This window comes from Mesoplodon densirostris, chromosome 1 (genome assembly GCF_025265405.1).
Source record: "Mesoplodon densirostris isolate mMesDen1 chromosome 1, mMesDen1 primary haplotype, whole genome shotgun sequence".
Lineage (NCBI taxonomy): Eukaryota > Metazoa > Chordata > Mammalia > Artiodactyla > Ziphiidae > Mesoplodon > Mesoplodon densirostris.
This window is the reverse complement of record NC_082661.1, coordinates 48354999-48368186: the sequence shown is the minus strand read 5'-3', so window position 1 is coordinate 48368186 and position 13188 is coordinate 48354999. Positions and strand designations below refer to the sequence as shown.

Genomic DNA, 13188 nt, shown 5'->3' with positions numbered 1-13188 from the left:
CCCAACATACACTACACAAGCCAACCTCCTCCTGCCCCTTGTAGCAGGGCACGCACTCTCCGTGTGAAGCCACACAGCTCCTGCTTTAGTCCTAGGCATGCCTCTTGCCCAGCCCTCCCCCTTAGCTTTTCTTCTTAGACTTGCCCTCAAATCTTAATGAAGACCCCGAAGTAGAAGCATCTTGGGTCAGTTCCATCGAGGACTCAGGGGCTCTGATGGTTCTAGCAGGCTAAGGTTGCAGGAAGTCCAACCTTTGGATGAATGGAGGTCTAATATATTACGCTAGACTAGAACTCTTATTTATTAATAAACCTACCATCTACAATAAAGCAAGCAGTACAATCCCTGGAGACTGACCTTAACCGCTGCTTATAATAATCTTCATCTCCATCATCTCGGCATCTCACTACTTTCCGACCTCCTCCTCCTCCTCCTGCGGCTTCAGCTTCTTCCCCAGAACTTGGAAATAAGTCATCATCAATCTCTTGCACTGTGACTTTCTTCTGCCGTTTCTGGCGACTGAGCACCCGTCTCCGGTCACAGTCGGTGCCTTCCCCGGACAGGTCAGCCTCTGCCGCCTCCTCCTGCTCCTCCTCCGTGGGCAAGTACTCGGACACTTCACCCTCAGAGTCTCCCTCTGCCTTTGGCCTCACACCACACTCCAAGGGTTTCTTTCCCTTTAGCAATCCCACCTGCCCCCGGAACTGAAGAGCCCTCTTCTGGAGTTTCTTGATGTGTTTTTTCAAGCGCTTATCTGTTTTCGAGAGAACTTTGCCTCTCTTGTCTGGTTTGTTTTCACTGAGTGTTGAGCTCAGCTCAGAAGTGACCAAGGCCGGGGCTCTTTTAGTTGCTCTTTTATTACAAGCTTGCTTCTTTCTTTCAAAGGACAGTTGTGCTTGATCGGCCAAATACTTTTCAAAATCTGATGCTTCGTTGAGCATTAGTTTTCTGGGCTTTTTCTCCTGCTTCTGAGGGATCTGGGTACCAAAAGGTGTCATCTGACCAGTGCGGACGAGCTCTTCCCAAGCAGTCTCCTGAGCGGGCATGAGCATGCTGCCAAGGCAGGACGGCCCTGCTTCTGCAAAGAGGGATGACAACACGTTGGGCACTAGCACAAAACTTTCCAGGAGAACAATGGATATGTGCACTACTCAATACATAAATTAAAAAAAAAAAAAAGAAAAAAAAATCACTGACGTACTAAAGTAGATGACGTACTAAAGTACAGTGTATATGAAGAACAGAGTGAAATTTACTATAGCATTCATGCTGCATTTAGTATACTCCTATTCAAAAAGGTAACTTCTCAATAACTTTTCCCTAAACGCTGCATTATCAAAATACTTTCCGTGCATCCAAAGACAGACCCAGTCGTATGTAACATACAGAGAGAGAAATTTTACCACGTTTCCTTATCAACTGCCCTTGAGGAAGCAATCTCCCAAGTTTCCACGTCACTGCTAATACCAGCATTCAGATGGACTTAAGTACAAGAGAGAGCAGAACTGAAAACCGACATCTGAAGAATCAGCATGCACCTAAATAGGTAAAACATAAATGCTGCCTCTGCACGGCCCAATAGGAGAGTCACCATGTGGCTACTTAAATTTACGTTGAAAATTCATTCTCTCAGTGGTACTGGCCACATTTCAAGCACTCAATAGCCACATGTGGCTAAAGGCTACCATAATGGACAACACAGACAGCATTTCCACTATTGCAAAAAGGTCCACTAATCAGCACCGTGTTAGACGTGTGAAGTTAACTGACTGAAGGGACGAACTAAAGTTGGAAGTTATGCCGTAACAATAGAAAGCCACCCAGAAATCATCCCTCTTTCATTAGTTGAAATTAATCTCTAGCAAAATTACTTTACCCATAGCCAAAATACCAAAAGAAGTAACGGCTTAATAGGAAGGAGTCTATATTCTAAAATCTGTATTTCTTGTAGGCCAATAATAGCACAGTGCAGTTTTTCATTAAATGTGCACTGAAGAAAAACATACATCAGAAAGTGCACAAATCCTAAGTGTACAGCTCAGTGAATTTTCAGAAAAAAAACAAACCCATAACACCAGCATCCAGATCAGGAAGCATAAATTACTACGACCCCCAGATATGCCCTTCATGGTGCCTCCCAGCTTCTACCCCACAAGATACTGACTGACCTATTAACACGGCAGACAAGTTGTACCCGGCTTTCAACTTAATGGAAATGGGAATGTCTGTACTTGTATCTGGTTTCTGTTGTTCAACATTATGCTTGTGTGAGTCACACTTACTACTGATTGCAGTTTGTTGATTCTCATTGTTGTTAGTATTCTGTTGTAACTCTACTACAATTTTTCCATTCTAGTGTTACTGGACATTTGGGTAGTTTCCAGGTTTGGACTACTAGGAATGATGTTGCTGTGAGTATTCCAGTACACATTCTTTGGTGATGTATGTATATAATTCTTTGGGTATATTAAGCTTTAGCAGACACCACCAAACAGATTTCCAAAGTGGTCCTATCAATTTTAAGTTCCACCAACAGTGTTTGAGTTTCAACTGGTCCACGTTCTTGCCATTCCACTTTAGCTATGCTGGTGGGCATGTAGTGGTACCACTTTGTGGCTGTAATTTGTATTTCCCTAGTGACTAATGAACAAAGGAATCTTCACGTAAGATCTGTTGATCTTTTGGGTAGCCTGTTGTGAAGAAAATGTTCAAATCTTTTGCCCATTTTTCTCATATGTGGTCTGTCTTTAAAAGAAAAAAAAAAGATTTCTAGGAGTTCTTCATACATTCTGGACTCAAGTGCCTGGACTGATACAGATATTGCAAACATCTTTTCCCATTCTGCAACTTGCCATTTCACTCTCTTAAATGCTATCTTTCAGTGAACATAAGATCTTAGTTGTAACACAGTTCATTTATCACATCTTTTCCTTTACAGTGAGCATTTTTGTGCCTTGTTAAATCTTTGCCCCAAGATCGTGAAAATGTTTTCCTATGTTATGTCCTAAAAGCTTTGTTTTAGCGTTAACATTGAAATCTACAATCCATTTGGAAGTTATTTTTGTACACTGTATAATGGGCCAACATTCCCTTTATCTTCATGTGGATTAACCCAGCACACTTAGTGAAAAGAGGATTCTTCTCCACAGCACTGTACTGCCACATCTGTCATAAAGCAAGTGACCACATATGGGAGGGTCTGTTTGCTGGACCCTCTACTCTGTCCCACTGGTGTGTTTGTCTATCCTTATGCCACTACAGTGTCTTAATTACTATAGGTTAGTAATAATAAGTCTGGATATTTTGTTCTTCTTCAAGATTGCCTTGGCCATTCTTGACCCAATGCATGTTTATATAAATTTTAGAATCAGGTTGTTTAGTGCCTCCCACCCTCAGCCTACTCTTCCTACTCTACACCCTCTCCCTCAAAAAACTCCCTGAAATTTATATTGGGGTTGCACTGAAACTATAAGTGGATAGAACTGTATCTTCCAATCTATGACCATGGTGTATCTCCCCATTTATTTGCCTTCTTTAACTTTTCAATGACATTTTGTAGTTTTTAACATAGAGAGCGCTGAAGAAAACTACTTTTTTACTAAGAGTTATTTTCCAGGTATTTGATTTTGATCGTAATTGCCATCTTTATTAAATTTTATTTAATAAATTAAATTTTTATTAAATTTTATTTTATTTAATTAAATTTTATTTAATTAATTAAATTTTATTTTTTGCTTTTCCTCGTATGTAGAAATATGACTGATTTTTATATATTGACCTTGTATCCAGTGACACTGCTAAATTCACATGGTAATTCCAATAGACTGCCCATTGATTCTTTCAGATTTTTGATATGACCAATAACATACACTGTAAATAATGATGGTTTTATTTCTCTTCTTACATTACTACACTATCCAGTACAATGCTAAACAGGAAAGGTGATAGCAAGCACCTCATCTCATCCCAGATCAGAGGAGCAAAGCCAACTGCTGCAAAGTTTATCCCACCTAATTCCAGGAAAGGATTCTTTAATCAGATAATCCTCACAACAATTAGGAAACGGATCACTATGTGGAGATCAGGGGAAAGGAAACCTCAGGGAAGCATGTGAGCAAAGAAATGAAGGTCTACTATGCTTATGCCCATCTCAGAGCAGACTTGGAAAGGTTAAAAAATGTAGCCAAGGTCTATACCTGAGCAATACAGAGCTGGGGTACACAAAGCCTAGACACTCTGTTCTCCTGCCCCACCTAACAGCGCATAGAGCACCACGGAGAAGGAAGGTATCCCAGAAGGGATGGAGGAGGAAGGGTTATAAGAGAGACCAGGAGTCTGAAGTGTTAGCTGGAGCCCCACTGGAGAGAGATAATACGAACCAGGAGTTCAGAAAAAGGGCAAGGCCATAGGTCTACAGATTTATAAGATACTAGAACCTAGGTGGCCACAAAAGCCATAGGGAAATGGATGAGATTATTTGGGGAGATGTAGTATAAGAAGAAGGTGGCTCAGGACTTCCCTGGTGGCGCAGTGGTTAAGAATCTGCCTGCCAATGCAAGGGACACGGGTTCGATCCCTGGTCCAGGAAGATCCCACATGCTGCGGAGCAACTAAGCCCGTGTGCCACAACTACTGAAGCCCGCGCGCCCTAGAGCCCGTGCTCCACAGTAAGAGAAGCCACCGCAATGAGAAGCCCGTGCACCACAATGAAGACTCAATGCAGCCAAAAATAAATAAATAAATAAATAAATTTATAAAAAAGAAGAAGAGGGCTCAGCAAGGAATTCTGAGAATAATCAACATTTAGCATAAGCCTAGAAAAGATGGTCAAAAAAAACTAAACAGAAATGGTCAGAAGGCTAAAAGGAAAACCAGAAGAAGAGACATGGATCCTGGAAGGCAGGGAAGTATCAGCTGCTACAGACAGGCCAAGTGGAGCTTTCAGATGGGGGAAGTAACAATTAATCCTGGGCCAAGTTTTACCAAACAAATAATAGGTAGCAAAAGACAGCAGCAAGTTCTAGTCAGCCAGACCAGGACAATAGTTTTTTCACCAATGAGAAATATGGCATTTCAGCAACAGAAAGCACTCCTCACAGGCCCAATGGATTCTGCGAGACGTTAATAGCACATCTAATATTTATTTTTTTCCAATGCCTCAATTCTCACAATTCTCTTGTCTTACTGAATAGACTTCTGGAATTAGTAGAAAATATATGTCGGAAGGGTTTAAATCTATACTTCAACTAGTAAATAACTGAACAGCTATCAACAATTTCTAAACACACATGCACACACACTGACTACAAAGATATTTTGTTTCAGAGCTTATCCCAAAAGGTTTCCCAAAAGATGCCCATCCAGGTCAGTGATATAAACAAAATCATGGCCATGGATTAAATAACCTGAATTAAGATGCCCTTTCTTGAACAACAGAATTGATGCTTGGAAAGCCTGCCAAATATGTCCCCAAAAGATATTTAAAAGCAATTCTGTGAATGTTGATGGATGATGCTTGGTCAACAAAATGTAATTCAATCAAGATGTTAGGTGTCTACGAAATCAATTATAAAAGAATGTTGAGATTTCTAATTTATTAGACGTAATACTAAATGCGCACCAGGAGCCTCCATTAGACTGAGTTAAAAATTTACTTTCTTTCTCTGAAACCCCATAAGACTTAAAATAGATGTGGTTCTACAGGTGTGGAGAATAAAATTTTCTGTATCTCTTTTGTCACTAAGTAAACAAATGTATTTTTCCCAACACCCAGGCCAGAACTGAAGGGACACCCTCCACTGACGAGAGGCATCAGGCATCAACTCGAGAACAGAGACACTGTCCCCAGTATCCTCACCTGCATCCTCCTCCTCCAGACTGGCATGATCTAGTTCAACTTTTACCTCTGCTCCCCCAAGGATAGCCTGGAGACGTTTTTGTTTTGCTGTGATCTTCTTCAGCTGTTGTTCCTTAATTTGTAGACGTTGAATACAAAAAACAGCAATGAAGTGATTAAATGTTAAATACAAACGACAGCATTGCAAAATTTTAAAAACTTTAATCAAGAGCAAAATAAAAATAAAACAGAACTACCATATATTACTATTACTACAGAAAACCTTATTTGAATAACTGCCACTTTTCTAGCAGGAAGGAGCCCTCAAACATGTCCATCGGGCAGCATCCCTGTCCCCACCCACTCTCCTGACTGGGCGGCCCAGCTCTCTACTTGCCTGAGCAGCTAAGTTCACTGCACTGACTCTCCACTGACTTGGGAGGTGGAACTGCTCTACATGGTTTCCCCATTATACACTGGGTAAGTCACTGAATTTCTCTGTTTCTGACCTTAGCAGCCAATGGCTATGAGGTCAATAGGCTGTAGGGATAAGAAACAAACACAAATGTTCAAACAGTTGAAAAAGTCAGTCACCTTTGATAATCTACCATATTTATGACTGTCCTTTATAGTATCCTACCCAATCACAAAATCTTAAAGGGAAAATCTCTTTTGATATACCCTTTTACTCTGTCCTCCCTAGGCCCCCCTTTGTCTTGTCTCCCTCTACATCACCAGAGCTTGGACATGCGGCCATTCCTAGGGACTCCTTAATTAACTAGGCCTGTGGTAGGTGGTTCTTTTTCCCAAGGTCAAGAATGCTTGAACGCCAAACGTGAGTGTGGGGCAAGGGGACATCCTGATTATAAACACCATGTTGTAATGACTTGTAATTCCTTTTACTGTATCTCACAGTTCTTCTCTCAGCAAACTCTCATACAAAACAGCCTCTCTCTGAATAGTCTCTCTCTAAACAGCAAAAAGCTGCTAAAGAAAGACAGGAATATATAACCAAGTTAGACCAGTACCTAAAGGGGCCTAGGATTGGTCCTCTCTGCTCTTCGAAACCCCAGCCCACCAGAAGCCCACTATTCACATGCTCCACGAGAAGCCAGGTGGTCTCCTCTCTGCTTTGGGGAGACCCCGGGTGCCTCAAGCCACTGTGAGCTCTGACTTTTGGGCTGCTGCTGTGGAGTTAAGTGAGAGAGAGTGTGTGGAGAAGATCATGAACCGGTGAGTGGAGAGCAAAAGGAGGAACCAAGGTTAACCACACCCCACAAGTAGAGCCTGAGTAAGAGCTGTGAGGACTCTACTCACTGCACTGAATCAACAGTAAGCACAAGGCCATCTGCTAGTCACTTCGGATGGCAGCAATAAAATGATCAAAACTAGTCATTTCTTCCTCCTGCAATATATTGTCATGAAGTGTAAAGAAATTCTAAAAAATGTTTCAAACCTCATAAAAACAATGTCATAAGTAACAGACATTCCCTACCCTTAAGTCCTCCAACCCTAAGTGCGGACCCGGTCTGTGTGGCTGGGTGATGACTGAACACCGAAGGCCAGCCTCTCAGCACAGTGATCACGAGTGTGTGAGGGGAGAGGGCTGGGTCGATGGGAAACGTCTGCAGGCAATCAGTGCAAGCAGGAGCTGAGCAGGAAAAAGTGCAAGTCCACACAAGGCAAGGAGACGACATGAGAGGCCAGCATGCCAAACAAGAACCCAAGCTGGGGAAAGAAAGTGGTGCCGCAGGGAGACTATGAAAGTACCCGAGTGAGGAGGCACGCAAAGCTAAAAGAGGAACTTTTTCTCAGTTATGTATGTATGCGTACATATGCGTATTTTTAGAAACACTCTTTAAGCAGAGGATGTTAAAGGGAAACAGCCAAAAAATTAAACGTATAAAAGGAACTCAAAAGTTTCTGTTATAAATTTGCTTCACATCTTACCAGTACTTTTCAGAATAGCTATTTCCTAAATATTAAATGAGCCTAAATAATGACTTTTGCAAAAATGCAACTTAGTGTGTTATTTGGAGTCACCTTGTTATACTTCTGTCGTTTTACAGAATCTAGTTTCCTGTTGATGTCTTTGTTGCTGTCAGCTTGAGGGCTAAGTTGTTCAATAATTTTATTGATTTGCCTTAGGGATGTCGTACATGACCTGAAAAAGAAGATAAAATGTCCATTTTCCACTCTGGTAACATCTTTTATAGAATAACATGAAGAGAGAAATGCTAAAAACATGTCCCCTTTACTTCTTATTAACTAAAAGACAAAAGAAACTAAACCAGAATACATATTCTTTTTGGCCACTAATAGAACTTGAAGGGTTATTAGAAGTCTAAGATGACTGCTCATGTTTTTCTTTAATCTGACCAATTTTAATCAGTTCATTCCCATTTGCAAGCAGATTCATTCATTCTACAAGCATTTTAAGGGTCTACTCTATTCAAGAGACTGTGCAAAAACAATAGGCAATAAGTTGTCCCTTTATAAGAAAAAATGCATACACTTTTCTTTGAGAGTTAATTTTTTAGAGCAGTTTTAGGTTCACGGCAAAACTGAGAGGAAGGTAAAGATTTCCCATATACTCCCTGCCCCAAATATGCACAGCGTACCCCATTACCAACAACTCACACATGCGTGTTTAAAGGCCATTATGGAAGTCTCCCAAAGCTTGGAAAAGTACTAAAAATATTTAAACATCTTCTTATATAGGTCAGGCAACTGTGACAATATTTTTCTTTTGCATGACTAGATGGCTTATTTGCTGTCGTTTTACACTTTGTGGTGCAAAGAAAAAGAATCAATTTATAATACATTGCTCCTAAAATAGACATCATAGAATTGTAACTCCCAATTTTCAAAACACAAATTCAATCTCAACGCTTGTGTAATTTGCTGTTTGTACCCTTTGTGGATTTCAGGAGAAAAGATGTTATCAATGCAAGTTACTGGCAGTCTCAGTACGTGTCACCATCTGTCTAGTGTTAGGTGACTCTGCAGCACCCTGCTCTGTCACCTCTGCAAGCAGTGGATACATTTCCCAGGTCGAATGTAAAAGGTGTGTTCATTACATGGCATCGAGGTCCTCACACCTGAAGGTCAGACTACAACTACTGGAGAACACCTGCTGCTCAAGAGGCCCAAAGAACACACCAGAAAACTGTTAGCAGAAAACATGCCCTTTAAGTGCCACCAGCTGCCTGTACCACAGCGCCTCCCCGGCGTAGCCAAAAGCTCTACGTGCCTCCCTCCCCTTCCCCCAGCCGCTCCCACCTGAGACCACACCATCCCTCCACCCAGTCCTCCCTTTCCCCTTCCTGTTTCCCTGACACAGCCGAGAACACTGGCCAAGGAGGGCAGAGTGGCAACGGAGAGTGAGCTCAACTCAATCCTCCTCCCCGTCTTCCAACCCAGGTCCAGGGCACCCCCTTCCCAACCAGTGTGCTGTGCGCAACACAGCCCAGGTCTGTTTCTCCTCTAAAGCACAAGTGAAGTCTCTATGGGACTTCACCTTTCTTTATAGAGTCAAAAGTACAACAGAAGAAAGGCAAAGCAGGGAGTTGTTTCTCACTGTTTCTAGAAATGCAAATCTGAAAAGGTACCAAAAGACTGGCCCTAGGTTTAGGCACAGGAAACTGGAAAGAAATTATAGGATGGGGGGTTGGGGGGGCGGATATGTTCCTGGTATCTGGAGTAGGACATATCAGAACTTTAGGAACACTTCTCCTGAGAACCATTCTGTGCACAAGCTTGCAAAATCTGGGGCACTTAGAACAGTGCCTCTCTCCAGGACATCATGTGTAAACAAGCTGCTGTGAACTGAACTGAGTCCCTAACTACTGTGTACAGCACTTCTGAGTGAAAGGGCTGGGGTTTAGACACAAGGTCAAGGACCACCCTTACTGATCCCATCCTCCAATTAAAGATTCTATAAATCTCCTAAATTTCTGGACTACCACAGCTATTGTCTGAATCTCTTCGTCATATGTAAATACAAACTCTATCATCAGAGAGAAGGTGGTCCACTCACATGAGGTCGTCCAGCACTGACCGATACTCCTTCTCTGCGTCGGCAAGCTGGGCCGCGCGGCTGGCCTCAAGAATGGCGCTGTCCACCTGCTGAAGCACCCCTTGCTCCAGCACGTCCTGGTCATAGACGTCCACACCCAAACCCTGAAGCTCCAGGGCCTGTGCACTGGGCTCCACCGCCTGGATGTGATGTCTGTTGATGTGCAGCAGGGCTGGCCCTCTCCTTGGAAGTTCCGAGGGATACCCGTTGGCGGAAGTGGAGGGTCCATTAGCAGGGGAACAAGAGGGGAGGCTCTCACCCAGCTCCATGTCGCCATCGTTTTCCTGCTTGATTGTCCCCTCTGCACTCTCACTGATATCCTGACTCTGTGAACAGTCTTGCTCCTGAGTTTGACTTGAGTGGGGGATTCTCTCATTTGGCATCCTCTACAGACTATCTAAAAGGAAAACAATGTTTCAGTAAGCCCTTCAGTTATATAGAATTGATATTTATATAGTTTTATAAATATCATAATTAAAGCAGACCAATTTCTAAAAAAACCAAGAAATAATCCTCCAATTATACATAAATTTAACTTCCCAAGTATTTTTCTTAAAAGGGCACAAGCTATAGATCTTCTTGAGTGCTGATAACTGAGAAAAATTAACCAAAAAAAAAAAAAAAAGAAGAAGAAAAAATGCAGTGTCACCAACAAACGACACTGGGGTAGCCAGCTAAGAAAGCTGGCAACCAGAATTCCGAATGATGCCCACAGAGTCTTCTCCAAATCAACTGAAGTCATTTCACTGCTGCTTTCCAAGTTAGCCTCTTCACTGCATTATGGCACAAGTGACCTACATTATAGTGGCAAGATCAACTGTAAAGTATAGATTTAGTGACTTGAGAGAGATTCTCTACACATCTAACACTAAAAACTTTTAGGTTGAACTCCAAAAAGCAGAAACTCTGAACAAGAGGTAATAAACAGCATCACTCAAATCAGAATCTGAGGAAGATTAATTAAAATATTCTCAAAAATAACTCCATTTCAATGCATGATATCATTTCTCACCATCAGGCTGGCAAAAACATGACGACTGATAATATCCAGGAGAGGCAAGAAAAATCCACTTTCACATAATGCTGGTGGGAACATAAGTTAGTAAAATTCTTTTGGAAGGCAATTTAGCAATATCTATCAAGATTTAAAATTCACATTACTAGGCACTTATTCCAGAGAAATACTCACATATACATAAAGATATTTATTGTAGCATGTTTTTAAATAGTTTTTTAAAGGCATTAAGTATTTTCAATGGTAGTGATATAAAAGCCAAGTAAGATGAAAAAAGTCACATCGTATGAAGACATTTATATTGGAAAACAATGTGTATCCACATCTGTGTGTATGGAATGCATTCAAAATGATCTGGAGATACAAACTAAACCCGCGACAATTGGGAGGGGGAAGCAGAAGGAACAGGTAGGAATAAAGGGGAACTCTCACATTTTACTCCAAGAAATCAGGAACTCCTTGAATGAAAATGTGTTCACTATATTGCCTGTATAACTCCATCGAATAAATACTTTTATATACATTAAAAAAATAGTGACAGCTTTTCTTTTTATTTAACAGTGAATAAAGTAAGGTTTCTTTCAGCACTAAAACTTTATTTCAATGAAATGATGACAAATTCCCCAACAAGCCCCACTCATTCCTCATTAAATAAAATGATCCCAGTGGCCAAGCACTAGGATACAAAGATGCCAGGAACTTAAGTGTCATCCTGCCCTAAGCAGCTCGCTCACTAGTGGAGAAGCATGCCAGTAACAACACAGAGGGGCAGATCTGTAAAAGAGGCACAGGCAAGAGCCCAGGTGGGGGACTTCCCTGGTGGCACAGTGGTTAAGAATCCGCCTGTCAATGCAGGGGACGTGGGTTCGAGCCCTGGTCCAGGAAGATCCCACATGCCGCGGAGCAACTAAGCCCGTGCACCACAACTACTGAGCCTGCGCTCTAGAGCCTGCGAGCCACAACTAGTGAGCCCGCATGCCACAACTACTGAAGCCTGCGTGCCTAGAGCCCATGCTCCAAAACAAGAGAAGCCACCGCAATGAGAAGCCTGTGCACCACAACGAAGAGTAGCCCCCGCTCAACGCAACGAGAGAAAGCCTGCATGCAGCAAGACCCAACGCAGACAAAAAAAATAATTAATTTTTGAAAGTTATCTTAGGAACTTAATAAATTCTTTAATTCAAATGAAAATCTTTGATCAATGTAGTCTTCAAAATTAACATTACCTACAGTATTTGGAGCAAGTCAGTTTGGAATATACACTGAGATATTTTTCTAACAGTAAAGATATAGAATCTATTTCCCTTTTTTCCTTCTGTTTCCCTGTGACCAAGGGCATATATTTTTTTTTCTGTAAATTCATTTTTTTTTTGAATTTTTGAATTTTATTTTATTTTTTATACAGCAGGTTCTTATTAGTTATCCATTTTATACATATTAGTGTATATATGTCAATCCCAATTCATCACACCACCACCACCACCCCCGCCATTTTCCACCCTTGGTGTCCATACGTTTGTTCTCTACATCTGTGTCTTAATTTCTGCCCTACAAACAGGTTCATCTGTACCATTTTTCTAGGTTCCACATATATGCGTTAATATACGATATCTGTTTTTCTCTTTCTGAGAAAAAAAGAGGCCAGGTGGGGACAGAGGAAAGGACAGTGCACTGGGTCTGGAGTTCAAAAAACACATACAAACTGAGATTTGAACATGTGACCCAGGATCTGATATACAGGAGGTGTTCATACACGCTGAAAGGAAGTAAGGTTCAGAGAGGAATCTAAAATAACAAGTCTGGTCTGGACAACTGAGTCACTCGTGAATTCAGTCACAAAAATATGAATCAGAAAAGCAGCAGATGGGAAGCAGGGAGAGCTGGCAGTAATATGTCCAGCTGGCACACAGGCAGAAATGCAAATCTAGGCTCTAGAGAAAATCTGGACAAGATGTGGATGCACTGGCAGAGTAAACAGCCCCAGGGATCCCAAGGCTGTGACAGGTACCAAAGATCCTTTTAGAGGGTAAGAAGAGGCTAACACTGAAAAGGTTAAAAGAGAACAGCAGAGTAAGAAAGTTCCTCCATTTGGGGCCATTCTGATTATTTTCAGGAGAAAGGATAAGATTGGCACGCTATCATTTTCAACAGAGAGAGCAGGATTCTGGCTCAGAGTCTTCATACTAGCTGGAATTTAACAATTCTGTTTTCATTGTTCTTATTTGTATGTATATAAAGATTTCCTTTTCAGGTTAAAAA

General features: G+C 41.6%; 1 protein-coding gene across 2 annotated transcripts in view; it reads right to left on the bottom strand.

The window, feature by feature from the left end:
* The window catches only part of ERCC6 (ERCC excision repair 6, chromatin remodeling factor), a 74421-nt gene that overhangs the window by 58987 nt on the left and 2246 nt on the right, over window positions 1–13188 (bottom strand). Inside the window, exons 2-5 of one of the 2 annotated variants that reach the window (XM_060103144.1) lie at window positions 9876–10311; window positions 7880–8000; window positions 5858–5969; window positions 358–1078 (exon numbers count right to left, since the gene is read on the bottom strand). In XM_060103144.1, the coding sequence (XP_059959127.1) occupies window positions 358–1078; window positions 5858–5969; window positions 7880–8000; window positions 9876–10297 (1376 nt within the window). In that variant the 5' untranslated portion in view covers window positions 10298–10311. The remainder of the gene's footprint in view (window positions 1–357; window positions 1079–5857; window positions 5970–7879; window positions 8001–9875; window positions 10312–13188) is intronic. The other variant, XM_060103155.1, reaches the window with a different exon arrangement.